General features: G+C 38.3%; 1 protein-coding gene across 4 annotated transcripts in view; it reads left to right on the plus strand.

Annotated features, from left to right (window-relative positions):
* Positions 1-5,348: 5,348 nt before the first annotated feature.
* Positions 5,349-18,872, plus strand: part of LOC146471974 (uncharacterized) — a 35,397-nt gene continuing 21,873 nt past the window's right edge. Inside the window, exons 1-4 of one of the 4 annotated variants that reach the window (XM_085120543.1) lie at positions 5,349-5,459; positions 6,147-6,263; positions 17,980-18,049; positions 18,683-18,721. In XM_085120543.1, the coding sequence (XP_084976669.1) occupies positions 6,247-6,263; positions 17,980-18,049; positions 18,683-18,721 (126 nt within the window). In that variant the 5' untranslated portion in view covers positions 5,349-5,459; positions 6,147-6,246. Of the gene's footprint in view, positions 5,460-6,093; positions 6,264-12,437; positions 12,837-17,979; positions 18,050-18,682; positions 18,722-18,872 lie in introns of those variants that run through there. The other 3 variants (XM_085120542.1, XM_085120541.1, XM_085120540.1) reach the window with 3 other exon arrangements.

Below are 18,872 nucleotides of genomic sequence, written 5' to 3' on the forward strand. Positions count from 1 at the left end.
CAAAGGGCTAACGCTCGAAACGTCAGCACTCGAATCTCCTTACGGTGGCCAATTTACCTTCAGTTATCAACTCTGTTGATAAACCAAACATTAATTCCACATCGGTGTAACGATGACCTGCGTAGCAATCGGTATTAAGAAGAAAAGCTCTCCACTACCGACTGTCGGCCGACTGTTGACCGACAAATGGCCAACAGGCGGCCGACAGTCGGCCGACAAACGGGCAACAGTCGGCCGACAGTTTACCAACAGTTTGTGAAAGTTGGTTTGGTATGTTTTTCGCTTTTTAACCGCGCGGAGAGGTCTCAACTTCTGCGCGGCGACCAAAAAATGAAAAACTCAGAAAACAGCTCTGAAACGCTTGCGATGCAAGCTCGTTTGACAACAACCAGTTTTCACGGAAATTAAACCAAGCGGCAAAATTCGTTTCACTTGCGTGTAGATGTTTCCTGTGTGGAACGAGAAAGGAAATTGGGGAATTGTCTGCTCACAGACTTGATTCAGTTAATCCACTGTCCTAAAAAGCCTTCCGCTTAAGCAGTAATACAGTAAAGTGATCGCCTAAGAATCTATTGCTCAACTAGATTTTATCTTGGAATCCCTTGTTTGTCTTCCTACTCCCAAAAAAGCAAGAGCGAAATCAGCTAGAAATTTGACGTCTGTTTCTCTCCAAGGTACATGAACAAAATGCTTGCAGCGAAGGAACACGCGTTTGCCTCTTACGCGTGGTGTTGGCGTTCGCTGATTTATTTTTTTCATGGGAACCCTCTTCTCTAGCAAAGTGACCTTTAATCCCATCCTTGGTTTCCCTGTTGGCTGTCTATACATTTTGTTTAAATGTAGGTCTCATTGCATTTTGCAAAATGTTGTACCCAACAACCGAAATGGACGTTCGAAGTTCTACGCATGCGTACCAATGACGCAAGCTTTTTAGCAAAGTTCCAAGCTATTTTCCCTCGAAATGTAAAAGAAAATGGGAGATCTGTCAATATCATACTATAGGTCTACCTTTACATGTATTTTAATTTTTCGATTCGATTTTTCTGAAAATTAACTATCGAAGCCAATTTATGGTATCCCACAACTGCTGCGTGAAAGAAGGTTATAAATTACGCCTCGTGCGAGGAGATTGCTTTGGAGGATTGACCTGTGTGGATAAGGTCGGTGTCGCCATGGCGACCCAAATTTTTGGCATGGGACTGAAAAGTCCCCTCAAAAAGCCTTTCAAAGGTTGAAAAAAAATGCTTGTGTTTTGACCTTTCGCGGTAAAAGTTTAAGGCAATTTCATTACGAGTTGATTGTGTATAAGCCAAATTTTGCCGAGACGTCCAGCGGTAGAAATTCATTCGACATATCTAGTGTGCATGCGAAGTGAATAAGACAAACGTCAATTATTTGGTGGGTACTGTATCACAACGATCCCCAATGGGTATCCGTCAATCAGTTTTATAGACTGCAAGCAGTCCCTTCCTGGATAGTCGAGAGGGTGCGCGAAAAAACTGGAGCGAACGAGCTGAGAGGGGCTTGGGGAGAGGCAGTCTCTTCTCGTTTATTTCTCCTCGCTCCAGTCTCGCTGCGCTGTGAAGTGTAGAATTTTGTTAACGCACTCTCTCGACTAACCGGAAAGGGACTGCTTGCAGTCTATCAGTTTTACACGTAAAGGAAGAAACACATTCTGTTCCCGTTGTACCAAATTTGTTTTCAATTCGCGACCGTACTGAATCGCAGTGAAAATCGCTAGTAGTAACGTGTAAGAACAGTGCCTCAGCCTTTAGTTACTGCGAATACGTTAAGCGCGTCTCAGCATAGTTTCTTAAAGACGGTGCCTACGAATGCAAAGGTATTTTTGTTTGGTTTATGACTATGTAGGAAAAGCAGATCTTGACAAGGGCTATTGGAATCTAAAACGAAAATTGGGGGTAATCACACATTTTTTAGAGATAATTAAGCTTCTATTTGGAAAAAAAAGTCGTACATCGTTCTATTTTCAAACTTTTTAGAATTATCGTTGCTCAATTATCCCTGAAAATGCGTGGTGATCCCTTTTGATTTCAAAATCCCTTACTAAGATCTGGTTTTCCGCAGTCATAACCGCGCAAAAAAAAACGTTGTTTCAGATGCATCATCCTTCCTTCGTTCCATGTTTAAAATTTCCTGTAATGAAAAGTGATCGCATCAAAAATCGTCCTTGTGTACGACCGGGAAGTTTGTTATACTGTTAAGCTACTTTGAACTTGATCTAAAGCTAATCCTCAACAGTGAAGTAAAGATTTTTCTTAAGTTTGTTGCTTTCCGTAGTTTGTTCAAGTTACATTTATGCACCTTAAATATGTAAATCACACGCTGAATCTCGTTCAGCAAAATGGCTTTCTGACGTGATCAATGCTTAATTTTCCTGTTGTCTGCATATATAAAAAAGAAAGAGAAAGAAAGAAAAAATAGATATTGAGGAGCAGGAAGAGAGATATTTTTAGTATTCGAGGGTAGACCGGGATGTGTTAAAATAACTTCCGCTAAAACGTTTTCTACAAGGAATTCGACTAGAACTTCGACAGGAATAAAAAACGCGACACACCTAAGATATTTCGTTTTTATTTCCCACCGGCTTGAGAAATCAGTGTCTAATTAAGGAGACATGAATCATCAATAAAAACACAAGAGATTTTTTTGCGCTTGGGTTATTTTAAACTTTTCACGTTTTACTTCCTCGTGGGTTATTAGACGTCATCATTTTGCAAGAGTCCTGTTTCCTTCGAAATGCTGATTTAATTGTGGGAGATTTTTGGCGATCAGTCAATTCTTTTATGTAGTTATCTATTTTGAGTTTGGCATCTATAGTCTACAGGGATTTAATTTTTGGAACTCCTGGTAAGTAATCGATATATTTTAAGGACTAAATAATGATCTCAAAGACAATGACTAGAAGTTACGAACCAAAAGACAACACGTTCGTATTTTGCAGTGAATTATCGACCGACGTTAACCGAGTTATGCATAGCATAGTAACGTGCCTTCAGTCGTTTATAACTTTAATATTATGCATAATTTTCGAAGGCTTCCGTTTTTGATCGGAAAACGGTACAGTCGAACTGTATAAACTTCCGAATAGAAATGGAGAATTTATATGCACGAGGCATGATGTTCAACAGCTAGCACGTTAATTTGTCTCGGTCCAAGTATAGTTGTCGGCTTATCAAACACTCGTAAACTTTTCTAAGTGCGATGCTTAGCTCTTTGAATAGAAACATGGCTATGACACTTCACAGGCGATTTTGTCGCACTTTTGTGGCTCTGTTTTTATCAGGGTTTGCTTGTTTGTTTTTTCAATTGATTGGCCTTTTGGAGAGTATTTCGCGAGAGAGGTTTTACAATGCAAACCAAGTTTGGCTCACTCATAATCATTCTTCATGAATCACTCTCCGGAATGAGTAAAACAATATGCTGATAAGTCCTTTAATTCCGGCAACTGAATAGACACAAATACAGAACAGTTAACCTGATTGTGTTTTTATATTCTTTACCGTTTCTATTCAATTTTGATCAGTTTATAAAGAGGCACAAAATATGCCACTATATAATATAACAACCAAAGCAAGCAACCAAACAAACAGCAGATAGCAAAACTACATGTGCTCAGGTGGAAGAAAAATGCTTACAGCCTATCCAAATTAAATAATATATTTTCTTTATTTTGCCACGTTTTCGAAATTTTCCACTTTTCCTAAAAACCAGCTGGTACTTGGTAATTTGCATCATTGTTTTGAAGTAGACATGAACAAACCTTTTTACGTCCTGCCAACGTATTTGTTTAATACTTGAACTTGTTTCGAAGCCTTACTTACGTATTAATTCAAAAATCGTTCTAATAATAAAACATTGACGTCAAATCGGTTATGCCCGAGATTTTTTTTGACTTGTTGCCCACTGCAGAACAAAACAAACCAAACTGCTTCCTCTCACAGCTGACGTCATGCGAAGTAATCGCTTCGACCGTTCGCTGTATAATGACGTCTTTATATCGTGTTTATGTTTACTTTTCAATTAAAATCAGATTATAGATACGTGTGACCACAGATGGATAGTAAATACATTGAAGAAAGAAAACAAACTGTTACCAAAACTGGCATACTTATTTGAATAAAACTCGGAGAAGGAAAAAACTGTGATTACAGAACAATCATCCTCAGATCCTGTTGGATAATTGTCTGACGCTAGCTGCATATCGGAAGAAAGTCTGCCGTACTCTCAGGTAAAATGTTTAAAATATATAACTGAAAAATAGCCATTGGACTTGTTTTTCAAACAACGCTGCAATATTTTGAACCGTTCAGCCAAGCCTCAAGTGGCGGATACGCAGATAACACCAAAGAAAATGCCTTTAAACTATCAGTGCTATTTTGTTTTGTTCCGGCTTTGGTTCAGGCTACTCGAAGGACTCGTAAAGCTCCTTGAATTGCATAAAAGTACATTGAACATTAAATTCAACTACTATTTGGGAAACCTTATGAAACTTGCTATTACTAAGGAATTACACCAGGCAACATCTGTAGAAACACAGTTTTGAAAACATTTCAAGATCACATGAATTGTAAGTTCATCCGCATCGTCAGATGCCTATTTTACTGCAAGAAGTTGCGCAGTGCTTTCCACGAGTGCTGTTTATTATGCTGCTGTGCAAATCTTGGTCTCTCTTGGAACTATTCATATGAAAGCATAATTGATAAATGAACTGGCCGCGAAAACTCTGAAACCTGAGAAAATTCAGGCTTGAACGGGAATCGAACCCATGACCTCTGCGATGCTGGTGCAGTGCCCCACCAGTAGGTAAAAAGATGGAAGTGGAATACCGGCTGTTTGCTTTACAACATTTTAGAAAGTAAATTTTGCAATTAAGTTTTGAAACTATGATCACAAACGCGCCTGTGTCTGGCACTGATACAAATATTAATACTGATGATAAATGATAAATGATAAATACTCTTCATAAGATTTCCGAACTTTGCCGGGGATGTCCGAACATTTAGCGACAATTTCCGAACATTGTGAGAGACCCAAACTGAGTTGGGCAGAATTTTGACGCAGTTTGTACGATGCAGGCACACTTTGGACTTCATTTGTGGGACTATTGTCGAAATTGAATCAAATTTACATTCCGCGTTGTAATTATAAAGGAATTAGGTCACATTTTCTGAGAAATCAGAAAAATTGAGCTTTGTACGTGATGCTTTAGAGTTCACAGGTCAAATTTAAAACCAATCAGACTTCAAGACTTTCACTTAGGCGCCGATTAAAAGATGAGCATGACAGACTCAATCAAGGATGCTGAGCAAATATTTGAGAGAGCATTGTAATGTGGTCGATGCATGGGCGAGCAGTTCAGTTGCGGTTCCTCGGCTGGTCTCAACCGTAGAGGGTACTTCCGCCAGAAATTCTTTTTAAAATTTTGAACAAGAAATTAGGTGAGTTTTATAAAGACTTTTGTTCTTGGGCCATCGTAGCTTGATCAGAACTGGATAAAATTTAAACAGCAGTGATAAACATAATAAACTTGCGCATTTTATAAAACGTGACGTTTTGTGCGCTAGTCGACATACATTTTAGGTGAGTTTTTTCAGTTTTCTCGGTTAATTTTTTAAGTGAGTTTTGTTTTCTACTGAAAAGGCTGTAATCAACTTCCAATTGTATTTTTCAAAACTAAATTTGTAAAGAAACATGTACCTCAGCTGTCTTAACTACTTGAGACTTGAAGCTGGTCATGTGTATATAAACCCCCCTTAACCTTGCTAAATGATTGAAAAGTTATTGAAAGACTGTGCACGGTGAGCCTACTGATAAGTGCTATCACCAAGTCATTACGCCGCAGTCATTACCGTTTGATATGTCACGTATATTTTTTCGGAGAAAAGTTAACTACTAATTTCTTTTTACCAGAGGGCTATAACAAACCTTTTTTCCCCCCGTCTTGACCATTTTGAGCTCAGCTTTGTCTAGGGCCTAGTTAAAAGACGAAAAAATATTCATCAAAGTGGTCGATATATCATTTTTAACGCTATTTTTTGTCTTTTCCTTAGTTCAACCGCAAGGAATTTGACGCGACTGTGCCAGACGGTGTTCAATACTAACGCACGTCATCACGTTTTGTTTAGAATACGCTGAATACGTACGTGCCTTGACGAAAACCCATTGTACTCGACCTCCTGATTGAAGACAACTTCGCTGAGAAATACTCTTTGAATTATTGAGTGAATGCATAAGGTAACACGGTGAGTAAATAGAAAAGGCTAGCTAAAAGTTGACGAACTAGCAAGTAGAGTTATGCAAATACTTTGCTTTGGTATTGATGCAGTTCATGATGTCGATTGTATAAAATACTGTAATTGTTACAGCGCTTATCATACATCATTCAAGGCGACGCAGTGACGCAGTTAGTTATTACACACGGTGTTACTGTCAGTAGAGAGGAGAAAAATGTACATATCTCATTTAAAATTAGTACAAACTGTACTATTGACGAGCTCGCCTTAACTGAATATCGCAAAAATTTGAAAAAAAAACAAAACTGTACTGTAAAACTTAAGTGCAGAACGTGTATGGGTGTTAAAATTTACCTACAAAGTTCCCAAAGATATGACCGTGACTAAATGGCAATTCACGTTTCATGCTTTTACCACAATGTGTACGGAACTATCTTATTTGTGCGTCTTCCTGTACTTGGCAACACCCCAAAAACACTGAAAAGCAGCTATAGGACAGCAATAACACAAACAAGAAACGACCAACCGTCTTTCCAGTTTAATTTAATAGAAGGACGTGCATGAACCCTAGCCAGGATCGATTTCCATATTTTTCTGCGGTTGTTCCGGATTTCACTGAGGTACTAATTTTGACCGCTCGATCGCGTGCACGAAAAAACACATCAGGTCGGGGACACAACTAGCAAATGAGCCACACCAACTGCGCAAATGGCGGTCGACTTAAGTCAGTTCACTCTGAACCATGACCAGTGAGCGGCAAAACTCAGCTCCCGAAGGGGGGGGGGGGGGTGGGTACTCCCTTATATGGGCTTTATAGGTACGTGCGGCGCCAAAGGGTATGGTTTTTCGGCTGTTTTGGTCATAAATAGGGTATCGATTTTAGCCGCTTTGCCGCCATTTAGGTAATAAATAGGGTATAGATTTTTGCACTGTAGTCCTGGGTTTGTTTTTTGTTTTATTAGAAGAAGTTACTTCAGGTCATAAATAGGGCAGGGAAAATCGCAGATTTTGGTCATAAATAGGGTAAGGGTTTTGAGAAGCGGGCCGCACGCCCCTACCCATTTTTTTTTTTTTTTGAGTCTCCCCCCCCCCCCCCCCCCCGGGCTCAGCTCACACAGTCGCCAGTCGATCGCCACAACTGAGTAACTGACGACCCGCGACCCAGGCTGCTGAATAAGCGAAACAGAAACGTAACTTTGAAAATTGCATCGAATTATTTTTCGCCTCCGTTTACATAGCGTTTTTATTTACAGATCGTTTCGCGCCGAGTCGAGGGTCTCGGCGTTTAGGTGAAGTGTCTGGTTTTGCGAGTCGGCTTTCGTCTCCGTTCACTCGTCATGGCTTCCGTTTTCTTTGTGCCCTTGCGTTTGCTTATTTTGCTCTCAAATTTTGGCCTACGAAAGTCGACACAACTAATCTCAGTGTATTTCCTGTTACCCCAGACGTGCGCTGCACTCCAAAGTCGCGAACCTGAATGTTATTATCAACTTTCGTATCTACAAATATAAAAGTTGGTAACACCCCTTAGGATGTCAAAATAAAATAAAATTCGATACTATGATAAAAATTAAAATGCACTACTTACACAGACTAACTAAAGGCGTAAATGAATGGAGATGAAGGTGCTAAAACCGTTTTTTTTTTTTCTTTTTTGCTGGACCTGCGGCTTAACTGATCAGGGATTTATCACACATTTTATGAACCACACATTATGTGAACTGTTGATCTTCTTTATTGACCAACTCCGGCTACCAACACTTGGCTCCGTTAGCTATCCACCGCAAACTGCAAGTTAGCCATTGCAATCATGTTTTAATGTCAGTCAGAATAAAATATGTCTTAAAAGTGAAAGTTAAAAAAATAAAGTTTGAATAATAATTCATTGCCTGCAGGGCAAGTAAGTAAGTTAATTAAATTCGGTTTTCGAAGAAACTCCTGACCGAAAATCCTTCTGGGTCAAGGCATGCCTGTACCCATCTCCATGCCAATCCTATCCAACAGACGTTCCGATTAACAGGCAAGCCCTAACGAGAACGTCAATGCAAATCGCTTAACCCTTTAACCCCTAATATCAGAAAACAAATTCTCCTATCTTGTCCCCATACTTTTCTTACAAAAGAACTGCGAAGAAGTTATTAAAATATCAAGAAAATTCACCTTAGATGATCGTGTCCTTAATTCTCATAACCTTAGGTGTTGACTGAATCAAGCTCTGACCATAAAACAAATCAACATCCCGAATATAGGTTCGTTTCGATAAATTAAATTCAGCTTGACAATGAGACCAAGAGGACACAAACAATTCATTTCTGTTGTGTCCTCTGGAACTTGATACAAAGTTAATATTTCGAAAGTCGTCAATTGAAACACCGTCTACACTTGACCTTTTCAAAATCACTTAAGTACATTAAGGCATGGCCTGGCTCGTAAATTTGGCATCAGATTTTCATTTGAAGGGGAAGTATTTGCGCAATCTTCCTAAAACTTGTCAAGCGGTTTGTTACCAGTATCGCCATTGGTACATGGTGGTATCAATTCTTAGTCACGTGACCTGAAAACGCAACCTCGTTCCCAGGGCTTTTTCCCAATTTTCAAGGGGAAAAGCCCTGGGGACGAGGTTGCTGAAAACGAAATTATCAAAGTTATAATCTTTTTATTCCAAGTTGGGGAAACGGAAAGCCTGACATTATAGTAATCTAGTAAGTTCCTTACTCGCTACGCCAAGTCTGAAGGGCTTCATCATTCCGCAATTAAGGTCAAGAGTCCACAGCTCGTCAAACCGATGAGTAGTGCCGGATCTCTTGTAGACCTGGATCAGCCGAATTATTACAAAATACTGACAGCAGACTGATCCTAACGGCGGAGGTGACGAACTTGATACAAATAAACAACAAAGGCTAGAAAAACTGAAATATATTTAAAAAACTAAAATATATTTGAGTCATTGTAGCCTTTGTTGTTTATTTCTATCAAGATCGCCACCTCCGCCGTTAGGATCAGTCTGCTGTCAGTATTTTGCATCTTAAAAGATAATGGAGGAGTGTAACTGTAATTCTGCCTATTAGCGTGGCATCCTCGGACTAAACTCCAACGGGAAAAAGTTTTTTAAGTCCTTGAGTACAAATGTTCGCCATTAAAAGTAAAAAAAAAAACACATTTTGGGCCGTCATTGGCACCGAGGAGTGTCACGTGACACTTAGGAGGACTTCTGTGCGATCAAACAAGACAAACGTTTTTTTTATAGGTGCTTTTATAGAGGGAGAATAACAGCTCTTTAAAATGTCTGCTGAGGGTCTTTTAAGGTCAAATAGCACTCTCTTGACAACCCTTTCTGTGGAAGGCAGCCTCGTTTCACAGTTGTGCGGAACTGACTTTAGAATGTTATGAACCACTTTACTTTGATTAGTACACTACCACGAGAAAAAGAAAAAAAAAAACGTATCCGCGGTCTTGGTTTTTAATTCATGATGACATGGATGTAATATCTATGAGCAGTCTCATCTCACGCGCCATAATTTATATATACTGAACTTTACTACTAGGAAACACACGGCAAAGCCGGTGATTTCGTACTAAGTGAATCAGCCATATTTTCACCTAGGATCTGTTATATGGATCTGTTATTGCCTTTGACCTGATTTATTTTTATTTATTTATGTTTATAGATAGATGTTATTTTTAATTTAATTAGTAGCTATATTGACGATATTAGCTTTTTTTATATTGTCAAACACTTTTATCGTGAGCCTGTATCTTCGGGGACTTGTCGGACGCTTATAAGCCAAAAAATAACTTTACTGAATTTATTCCACTCGATGGCATCTTAATCACAGTCATCCTTTTCTAAGCAAGAACTGTGAATCGTGTTTTCAGAAGCAATGTAAGTTAGTGTAGCCAGTAGTCTATATACACTGTATTGTGTATTCTTCTAGTCTTGTCCTCTGTAAAGTAATGTGTTGTAGGTAATTAAAACGAATATCTCCCGGGACTTGACCACTTACGGCTAATGTTTTTAAGCCAATAATTTAACTTAATTCCATTCGATTTCATCCTAATCAAGTTAATAGATGCAATAGCCATCCAATTTACACCAGTATCCTCTTCAAGACCTACTTACCTTATCCCGGCTGAAAAATAGGTTTCGTAATGTCGGGTTGCGATTCTAATGAAAAAGAGACGAAGGAAAAGAATGCTGATCATTAATTAAGTAAATAGTATAATGTTCAGTGGCGGAAATAGGAGAGCCCCCTTATTTTTTAGATTAAAATTGAGCCCTGTACGACGGAGATCCACCGAGAATTTTCGTTTCAAGAAGCGGAAGCGAGTCGAGCTTTCGAGAGCGTTCCCACAGGCTTCCTACCCAATCACAGAAGTGCAGGTCTGGATATCTCATGAATGCGAGGAGCGTGGGCTCATCAGACTTCCTTTGCCTTGTTATATATGACCTTTGCCTAGCCTTCGCCTGCTAGGTACTATAAAATGGTATATCCTTAATGATGTTACCAACTTTTGTATATGTAGATGAAGACAAATTGTTTAGTCGAGTCTCCAAAATATCGATGTCGTCATCAAATCCAGATGGAACTAGGAAAGCATGACAAATTGTGAAGTTTCGCTGATTTATGTTTATATCAGCTGATCACGGGAGTTGTCCGGATGCGAAATCTTGCAAGGAACTTTCTGATCGAGTGACTGAGGGATTTTCTTTCTTTCTTTCTTTCTTTCTTTCTTTCTTTCTTTCTTTCTTTCTTTCTTTCTTTCTTTCTTTCTTTCTTTCTTTCTTTCTTTCTTTCTTTCTTTCTTTATGGACAATTGTCTGTGATTAGTCACATGTTTGGTCTTAGGTTATACGGAGGGGCCTAATGCCAAGCTCCTTTCATCTCTTATGGGGTGCCGGTGGGTCTACAAAGACAAAAACAGCGTAACGTAACGTAACCTAGTGTGAAAGTGCAATGTTCATATTTCTTTCTTTATTGACAATTGCCTATAATTAGTTCCATGTTTGGTCTTGGGCTATACGGAGGGGCCAAATGCCAAGCTCCTTTCACCTTTTATGGGGTACCGGTTGGTTTACAAAGACAAATATACAAAAACAGCGTAACGTAACGTAACCTAGTGTGAAAGTGCAATGTTCATAATTCTTATAGCATGTAGCAGAATGGTTCGTTGCATACTACTTAAGACTTTTTTTTTTTGTTGTTGTTGTTTTTTTTTCTTTCTTCCTTCCTTCCTTCCTTCCTTCCTTCTTTCCTTCTTTTTTCCTTCCTTTCTCTTTGAGCCTTCGATTTTTTAAATGCTTGGGGGTAATCTAGCCAGAAGCTATAATTAGCAGAACGTGCATTTATCTTTAGCTGCCTCTCCAGTCACTCAGCCTCTCAATTAGCGTATTGTCGCGTGAACTTGTGAATCTTAATGACTTTTAAAAACGCTTGAGATGGAGCTATGGAATATATGTCACACGACAATTCTAACTATAATTATCGTTGCTTATGATGCGTTAACTGAAACAAAACAATCTTGTGAAGAACAGACCTCATCTATTTTTTTAACTAAATAGAGTTTTCACCACGGCAAATAAAGTTCAAAACGTATGATCGTCCACTTAACATTTGTCATCTGGTGGGCGTCAGTTTGTGCGTAATATTATAATCTTTTATAGACTTCCATCAACGCAAAGGAAATGCGATTCGAGAGGGTGAGTTCTCAAGCGACAAGAAACTCTTTTTTGCGTATATTTCTCACTTTATAAGTTCATTCTCTACCCCGAATGAGCCATTTTAGACGATGATAAATTTCTAAATCAGTTAACAGCATCAGAATAAATTAAGATCGGTGAAACTCCCAGAGAATAAAACTAATAAGGTCACGATTTCAGTTTATTCCGACGAGTTGAGAGATCGTACACGCGATGTTTCGTCCTAAAATAAATCATAAAATTGGAAAACAAACAATAGGAAGCCTTACGCCAGCGTTTGTATCACAAATTAAAAATAGTTTCTTTCTGTGAATGTCGCAATATGTTTTTGTGCCTTCACGCGAATTGAAATCCTCAGAAAGGTTAGTTTTCTCGGACATCCGGTTTTCTGTGCTCGCGTCGAATAAGGGAAGCCCCATTTCCGGTTGTATATCTTTAGCGGGTTGATTGGCAGGTGCCTTGTCCAATGGGAACACCGGAGATCTGGTGTTGAGATCACGTGGGGTGTGATTGTGCGTCACACAGCTGCCCGAAATCTCGAGATGTTTAGCGGATGAAGGACTTCTCATTCTCAACTGGTTTTGTTTGTGGGGCTATCGAATATGTAGGCATAAAAAGCGAGGCTTCAAGGCGCTTATTTCCTCCCAAGTTGTCAGAGGAATCACCTCTTTTCTTCTTCAGCGTTAAAAACTCCGTTGCGCGTGGTGTTCGGTTGTTTTGTCGACCATACAATAGTGTTGATGTAGACTGGTGAAATTTTGTAATATTGGGCTCTGTTGCTCGCTTTCTTCTGGATTTCCACTGTTCTTTTCCCGTGTTATGAGCCTAAGAGAGACGGCTACTACTCTGAGAAGTACAGATTTTCACTCTGGAGGAATGTCGTCTGGGTAAGTCTTGAAAAAATATATCATCTTTAATTTCGTTCTGTTATAACTCGTTTAGTCTTATCAATATGGCGCGCAGAGAAAGTCCATGTATGGTATTTTCTAGGCAGTGTTATACGAGATCCTGAAAATAATTTCGTGTATAAAAGAAAGGTCCATCGTCTAGGTAATGGATGTTATATAAGGAAATATCAGTTTGGTACAATGTTTCTGTGATCTTACTATAGAAATTTACGTTTTAATTCCGCATTCGATTCTATACCGCCCCCTCATCTATACGGCTAAGGGAGAGAAGAACTGAACTTCCGTACTTGAAAAATTCGCGGATTTCTTAAAAGTTCTGCCAGAAGATATTCTAGCTGTAAATTTGGTTAGCATAGATCTTTAGCTAACCGAGCAATTCCAGTGTTTTTGTTGTTTCTGGGAGACCGCGCACACAGGGTGATTCGAATTTTATCTTGGCAATTGTCGATCGAGCGTTCCAAACGTCACGTCGCCGAATCAATCCTGAAAGTGGTTAAACTCATCTGTGCGATTCTAAACAAAGGGGGGGTTTGATTTCTTGGTATTGCTTGTGATTTAAACGGGTAGCCAGTTTTGTTTGTGGCTTGCTGTCGCATGTCTGAAGCAATTTATTCTTCAGTCTAATATCAACTGCGACATCATCTCCCCGGAGGACGATCTAACCTATAAGTCACTCGTCTGTAATTTCATATCCCTTCGAAACGGAAGGCAAGATTTTCAAGGTGTTTATGAAATCGGAAATCATGGCCATCGTAGACTAGACAAAAAGCAAAGAAATTAAGTTCACTTTTCGGAGCAATTTGCTATCTTTCACAGCGAAACCCATTGGCTGTAATATAAACGATTGGACCGTCAGAGGTGATGGCGCGGGGCTCTCACGTCGGTGATAAATTTGTTCATGATCAAGTACATTGCGAGCGACTTTCTCGATACTTATGAAATTTTTCATTTTACTCGATTGCTATTGCACTTTGGCCAGTGTCTTGGCCGGCGATGTGATTTTTGCCATGGTTAACGTCGGAAAGAGGACAGGAATAGATTAATTCCTTTTTAAGTTAAATTAACAATTTCATCCCTTTTCAATGGGCACGTTTTGTCGCGTTTGTTTTGCGATGTCTTTGAGAGAAACTTTCGACAGATGGTGCTCTCGCCTCAGACGGGCAAACTTCCGCCAAATATTTAATGCTATGAAATCTTCTCAGCAGATTTTTTCACCGAAGTCTAAAATTTATAGAAATTTAAATTGGTTCTTTTAAGATGTCGGCTGTAATTCTTTGCTTTGGTTTATTTTTTGTTTATGCCTCACACCGGCAGGAAACGTTAAGCGTTATTATTACCGAGAACTGGTTCGCAATCAATTATTCTAACTTCCTGAGTTTGGGAATAGAAATATTTTTATCACAGCAACATGCCGAAACCGCAATTAATCGGGATTCGGCGTTACTTGTCGACATATGGGGAGACTTGCGAGCGAAATATTTAGGCTTATTCAAGAACTTCTTAATTTTGTACAGAGCTATCATCCCTCCTTATATTTCCCAAGGGGTTCCTTAGGTGTTGCTCTTTATAACTTTCGTTGATCAGTTATTCCAGTCTTTGATTTTAGCTTTCGTTCATATTCAGCAAATTCACTAAAGAGGATATTACAAATTTGACTTCTCGTTCGCTATTTGTAGGTGTCGCCAATTTCGAACAGATTACAAAACTTTTGAAAGCTTCTGTACTCAGCTGGTCCTTGAATTAAACTCATTATAAGCTAATACAACCACAACATTAACACGGTGCTGCAAGTTTATGTTTTCAAAGATAAACCAAACAATTTTTGAACTTTTTACTAACGTGTTTGTTATACATGAATTTTATTACTTCTTCGCTGAAATGCGTTCGTCTCCAGGGGGATTTGTGATTTTGTGCTCAAATCAGATTGACCCAATTACTAAATAATAAAATATCTTTGGCACAGAACATGTTTCAATTTTTGTTCTTTCTTAATCCAAAAATTTGGTGTCATTTTAAGAAAAATTTGGACAGTTTCTCCAAACTTACGAAAAATTATCTAGCATTCCAAAATATTTCTCTTGTTTCCCTTTGAAACTGTTGTGAAAATTTATTGTGATATGATGGTATGTGCGTTTCTGTCTAATACATATCTTGATTGAGAAAGGAAAAAAAATCTGTTAAGTGTTTGATTTGTGTCAAAGATATATTTTTTGCCATTACATTAGGACCCAAACTTCTGAGAGAATAGCAAAGTTTTTAGTACTATGTTCCTGTTTTATGTAGATGATATTCTTCTAGAACTGGTTTTGTCTAGTCATTATACTTTGATGTGATAAAGGTTAACGGAATCTACTGAACATTTAGTAGAAAGCACAAAAATAGATCAGAAATACATTATCAATGTAAATTTGTCTTCTGCTGATTGCTGATCATGGATCACATAATATTATAGTTCCCTTGTTTCTGCCATAGTAATTAAGTAACCAGCTTTATATGGTCTTAAAAGCCATTGGGTCTAAATTCTTTGAATATCCATCAAAAGGTTTTTATTTGAGTAAAAGTTCCATTGAAGATCTCTATGGCGAGTTTCAAATGTTACTCTTTTCTGTTGTTAAACACAATGTTATATTTCCAGTCGTTTGTGATTTGTTATAGCTTTCAGTTGTTTTAAATGTTACATACTTTCACCCTGATCTGACTCTGGGAAAGAGTTGCGTTTTAAGTGCTGAATAATCTGAATAGAGATATTTCTTACTTCTTATGCATTAGCCTCTAATTACGTGTAACCACATAAGCTATATACATATGCCCAGTATTATAATGTTATGATTAATATAATGAATAGAATTAGGTTTATCAGATGATATTATCATCAGCTGATCTTGATATTGTTGTTATCAAAAATGCCATCAAAGTTTTAAGATATCCAGGGAACATCCATTGTCTTGTTCACTCAAGTGTAAGTGAAAGCTTTTTTCGTGAAAGGGAAGTTTGAGACTTTAGTAAGTTATGTATGGGAGCATTCATCTAGTATTCAAGGCAAGTGGACGCTGTTTTTTATAGTAGCTGACGACAGTTGAGCTGGTGAGCCTCTATAAAGCTGTAGTTATTTGTAAGTAACATGAGGATGAAAGATATAATAATATTTAAATGAGCCTGTGTTATTTTTAGGAGACTTTCAGGGTTGTTGCTATTTCTTGAAGTAGATGGCAAATGATAGAAGTAACCAGGGATTCTTTTCCCTAAGTGTTGTCAATTCTTAGTTTTTCCGTCAAAGTAGCTTGGTTCCCTCTTGTCATAGCAAGGGAAAATCCCTGTCTGTTGGTTGGTGTGGACATCCCTTGGGCTTTCCCTTATGAGATACACACCGTCGATATACGTCAGGTGAAAGTGACGTGGTAGTCACAAGGTCTTGAGTTGTTTATTTAAAATCGTGCATTTTTCCTAAAATTGGGTTTATGTATGTACTTAGTATGTTAAACAGGGATCATGCATGCCTGAGCACATCAATACCTGTTCTATTTTTATGACAAGAGTAATCAACTTGAACTTTTCTCCAGGGTAGTTTTGTACTATGCAGATACGACTTTCATTTTCCCCCCTGCTGAAACGGCACCTTGCACATTTTGTGTTTGGCCAAAGTTGTTCCTTTCAGCACGGTCATGTAGACTTGTGTTAAATAAAACACACTTTCGATGTTTAGCTATGTTCGTCACACAGGGCATAGGTCAGTTGCAAATGTCCTGTTTAGCTGATACTTCTCCAACTTCTTGCATGATTGGTCAGATTTTGTCAGGCCACCCTGTGTGGTAGTCAAAAAGTTCACTAACTTACATGTAGCATTTTCCATTTTTAATCAGCAGGACAGTGTTACAAATACATTTAAAGTCCTATGCACACATGCTAGAAAGCGTTTGGAAGTGATGTTATCATGTGACTCCAAACTTTAATTGATGTTATGGTGATGAATTGTTTTCTGTGGTTTTATTGAGCATTGCAAAGCTTTTCTGATAAGCACCCTCTAAGTTTAGCATGTGATGCAGTACTTAAGTAAGTTTCACAGAGTACTCAGTTTTCTAAAATATGCTGTGAATAATTGGATTAGTATTTTAAACTAATGATGCTGATCACAAGGCATGTCTTACCCTGCTAATACTCTTAGAATTAAGTTTTGATGTATGTTGTTTTAAACATTTAAGATACTTCTTGCAGTTTTGCTATGGTCCATACATGTTCTATAACAAACTCTTTTAGGATAATTTAGCTTGAAGTTGAATACTATTTGGACATGTTTTAACAAGTTGGTACTTACTACAAATTTGTTATGATTTAAAAAGAATATTTAAACTTCTGCCTAGGGAGGTAAAGGACAGTAAATAGAGTTCTTATAGCAGTCTTTGTTTTTTCAACCAGTGAAAGTATGGAATTATTCAGTGAGTGTTGGATAACTGGAAAACAAAACCCCTAGATTTGCTGTTGTAAAGATAATTTTCATAGTGTCAGTCTTGTGGATCATGACTGCTAACCCTTGACATATGCCTCTAGTTTTCATCAAAAGTGCAACGGTTCCAATACCTTTTACCACTTTGCTGTAGTGTGGGCTGTTGATGCAGTTATTTCTTATCTAACACCAATTGGTATTGCTCAACTATTCCACGAAACTAGTATGAATATGCCCCAATATTCATACAGTTAGTTATTTAGCAAAGTTACTAAGCAGTACTGGGCACAAAAGACAAAGAAAAACTGGTTGGGTGGTTGTTAGACTAAAAAGAAACCATTTGCTTGCATATGTGTTCATCCTGTTTTTCTTCATTACTTGTCATAAAAAGCTTAGTCAGATGATAGATCTCTTATTACATGTTTTGGTGTGTGGCAGGGCTGGGTATTTTACTCAGTGTTGGTTTTTTATTGATCCTGCGAGCTTGTCAAATACAGCACAACTCAAATAAAGCGACCCCAAAACATCTAATAAGATCTGTATCTTAGTAGGATACACAATATCTACAGGGGGTTGTTCTAGAGAGCCCTGTCTTCTGTGGGAGCTCAGGAAGTGAATTTTTTTGGTGTAATCCTTTGTTTGCTGCTTTAGATAACCAAAACATTTAAAATTTATTTTCAGATTAGCAATTCACGAGCGAGAGAGAGAAGAGGAAAGGCGTCGTCGAGCTAGACTTGCAAGGCAGGCATCGGTATGTTGTAAATTAAGGAAAAATAAATTTTAGTCTGGGTATTGTGATCATGTAATTTGCGATGTATTGCAACATCCATAGAAACTGCATCTCCTAACTCTTGATAGTCTTGTTTGTAAGACTGGAGAAAAGTTGCTTCTGCATGGGCGCCCTACACTGGACATTGTAAGATGGCCAGTCAAGGTTGAGTGGCATCAATCTCGTACCCAGAGTTGTCAGGCTCTTTAGCCAGAGGATGGACACCAGTAGAGAGACTGGGGAATTCTAAAAAACATATTTTATTGGCTGCTACGTAAGAGCTTGCAATGTTTTATCACGGAAATCCTGCTGTGATAAAATTTCAGTTTCCCTCTTCTGGTGACCAACCACTGACCAAAGAGCCTGAGGACTCGGGGTGCAAGATTGGAGTGATGTTAATAAAAGCAATTGGCTATATATTGTCTAGATGTTCATTAAGAGAAGCATGCTCTCAGAGTAAAGATTCTGCCTTTAGACTGGTTTATTTTCTACTGAAGGAATGTTTTAGTTCTTAATTTGTACATTATGAGGCAACACGTAAAGGCTTTTTTGGCATTTGTAAGTTGATACCCTGTTTTTTTAGTCTAACTTTTTTTTTTTTTTTTATTCAATTAGAACTCTGCTGATATCCCCTTGTTTGATGAACCTAGAAGGGTATGTTCAGATTAATTAATTAATTAAATAATTAATCAATTGCGTAATACAGATTGGAGTCGAGATTTTGTGGGAATACGTTGATTGAATGAATGGATCTTGGGACGCGTATCTGGCATCCCCTGCAGATTTTGCAAGAACGGGTGACATC

The sequence above is a fragment of the Pavona decussata genome, unplaced genomic scaffold, assembly GCF_977016875.1.
Source record: "Pavona decussata unplaced genomic scaffold, jaPavDecu1.1 SCAFFOLD_102, whole genome shotgun sequence".
NCBI classification, from domain to species: Eukaryota; Metazoa; Cnidaria; class Anthozoa; order Scleractinia; family Agariciidae; genus Pavona; species Pavona decussata.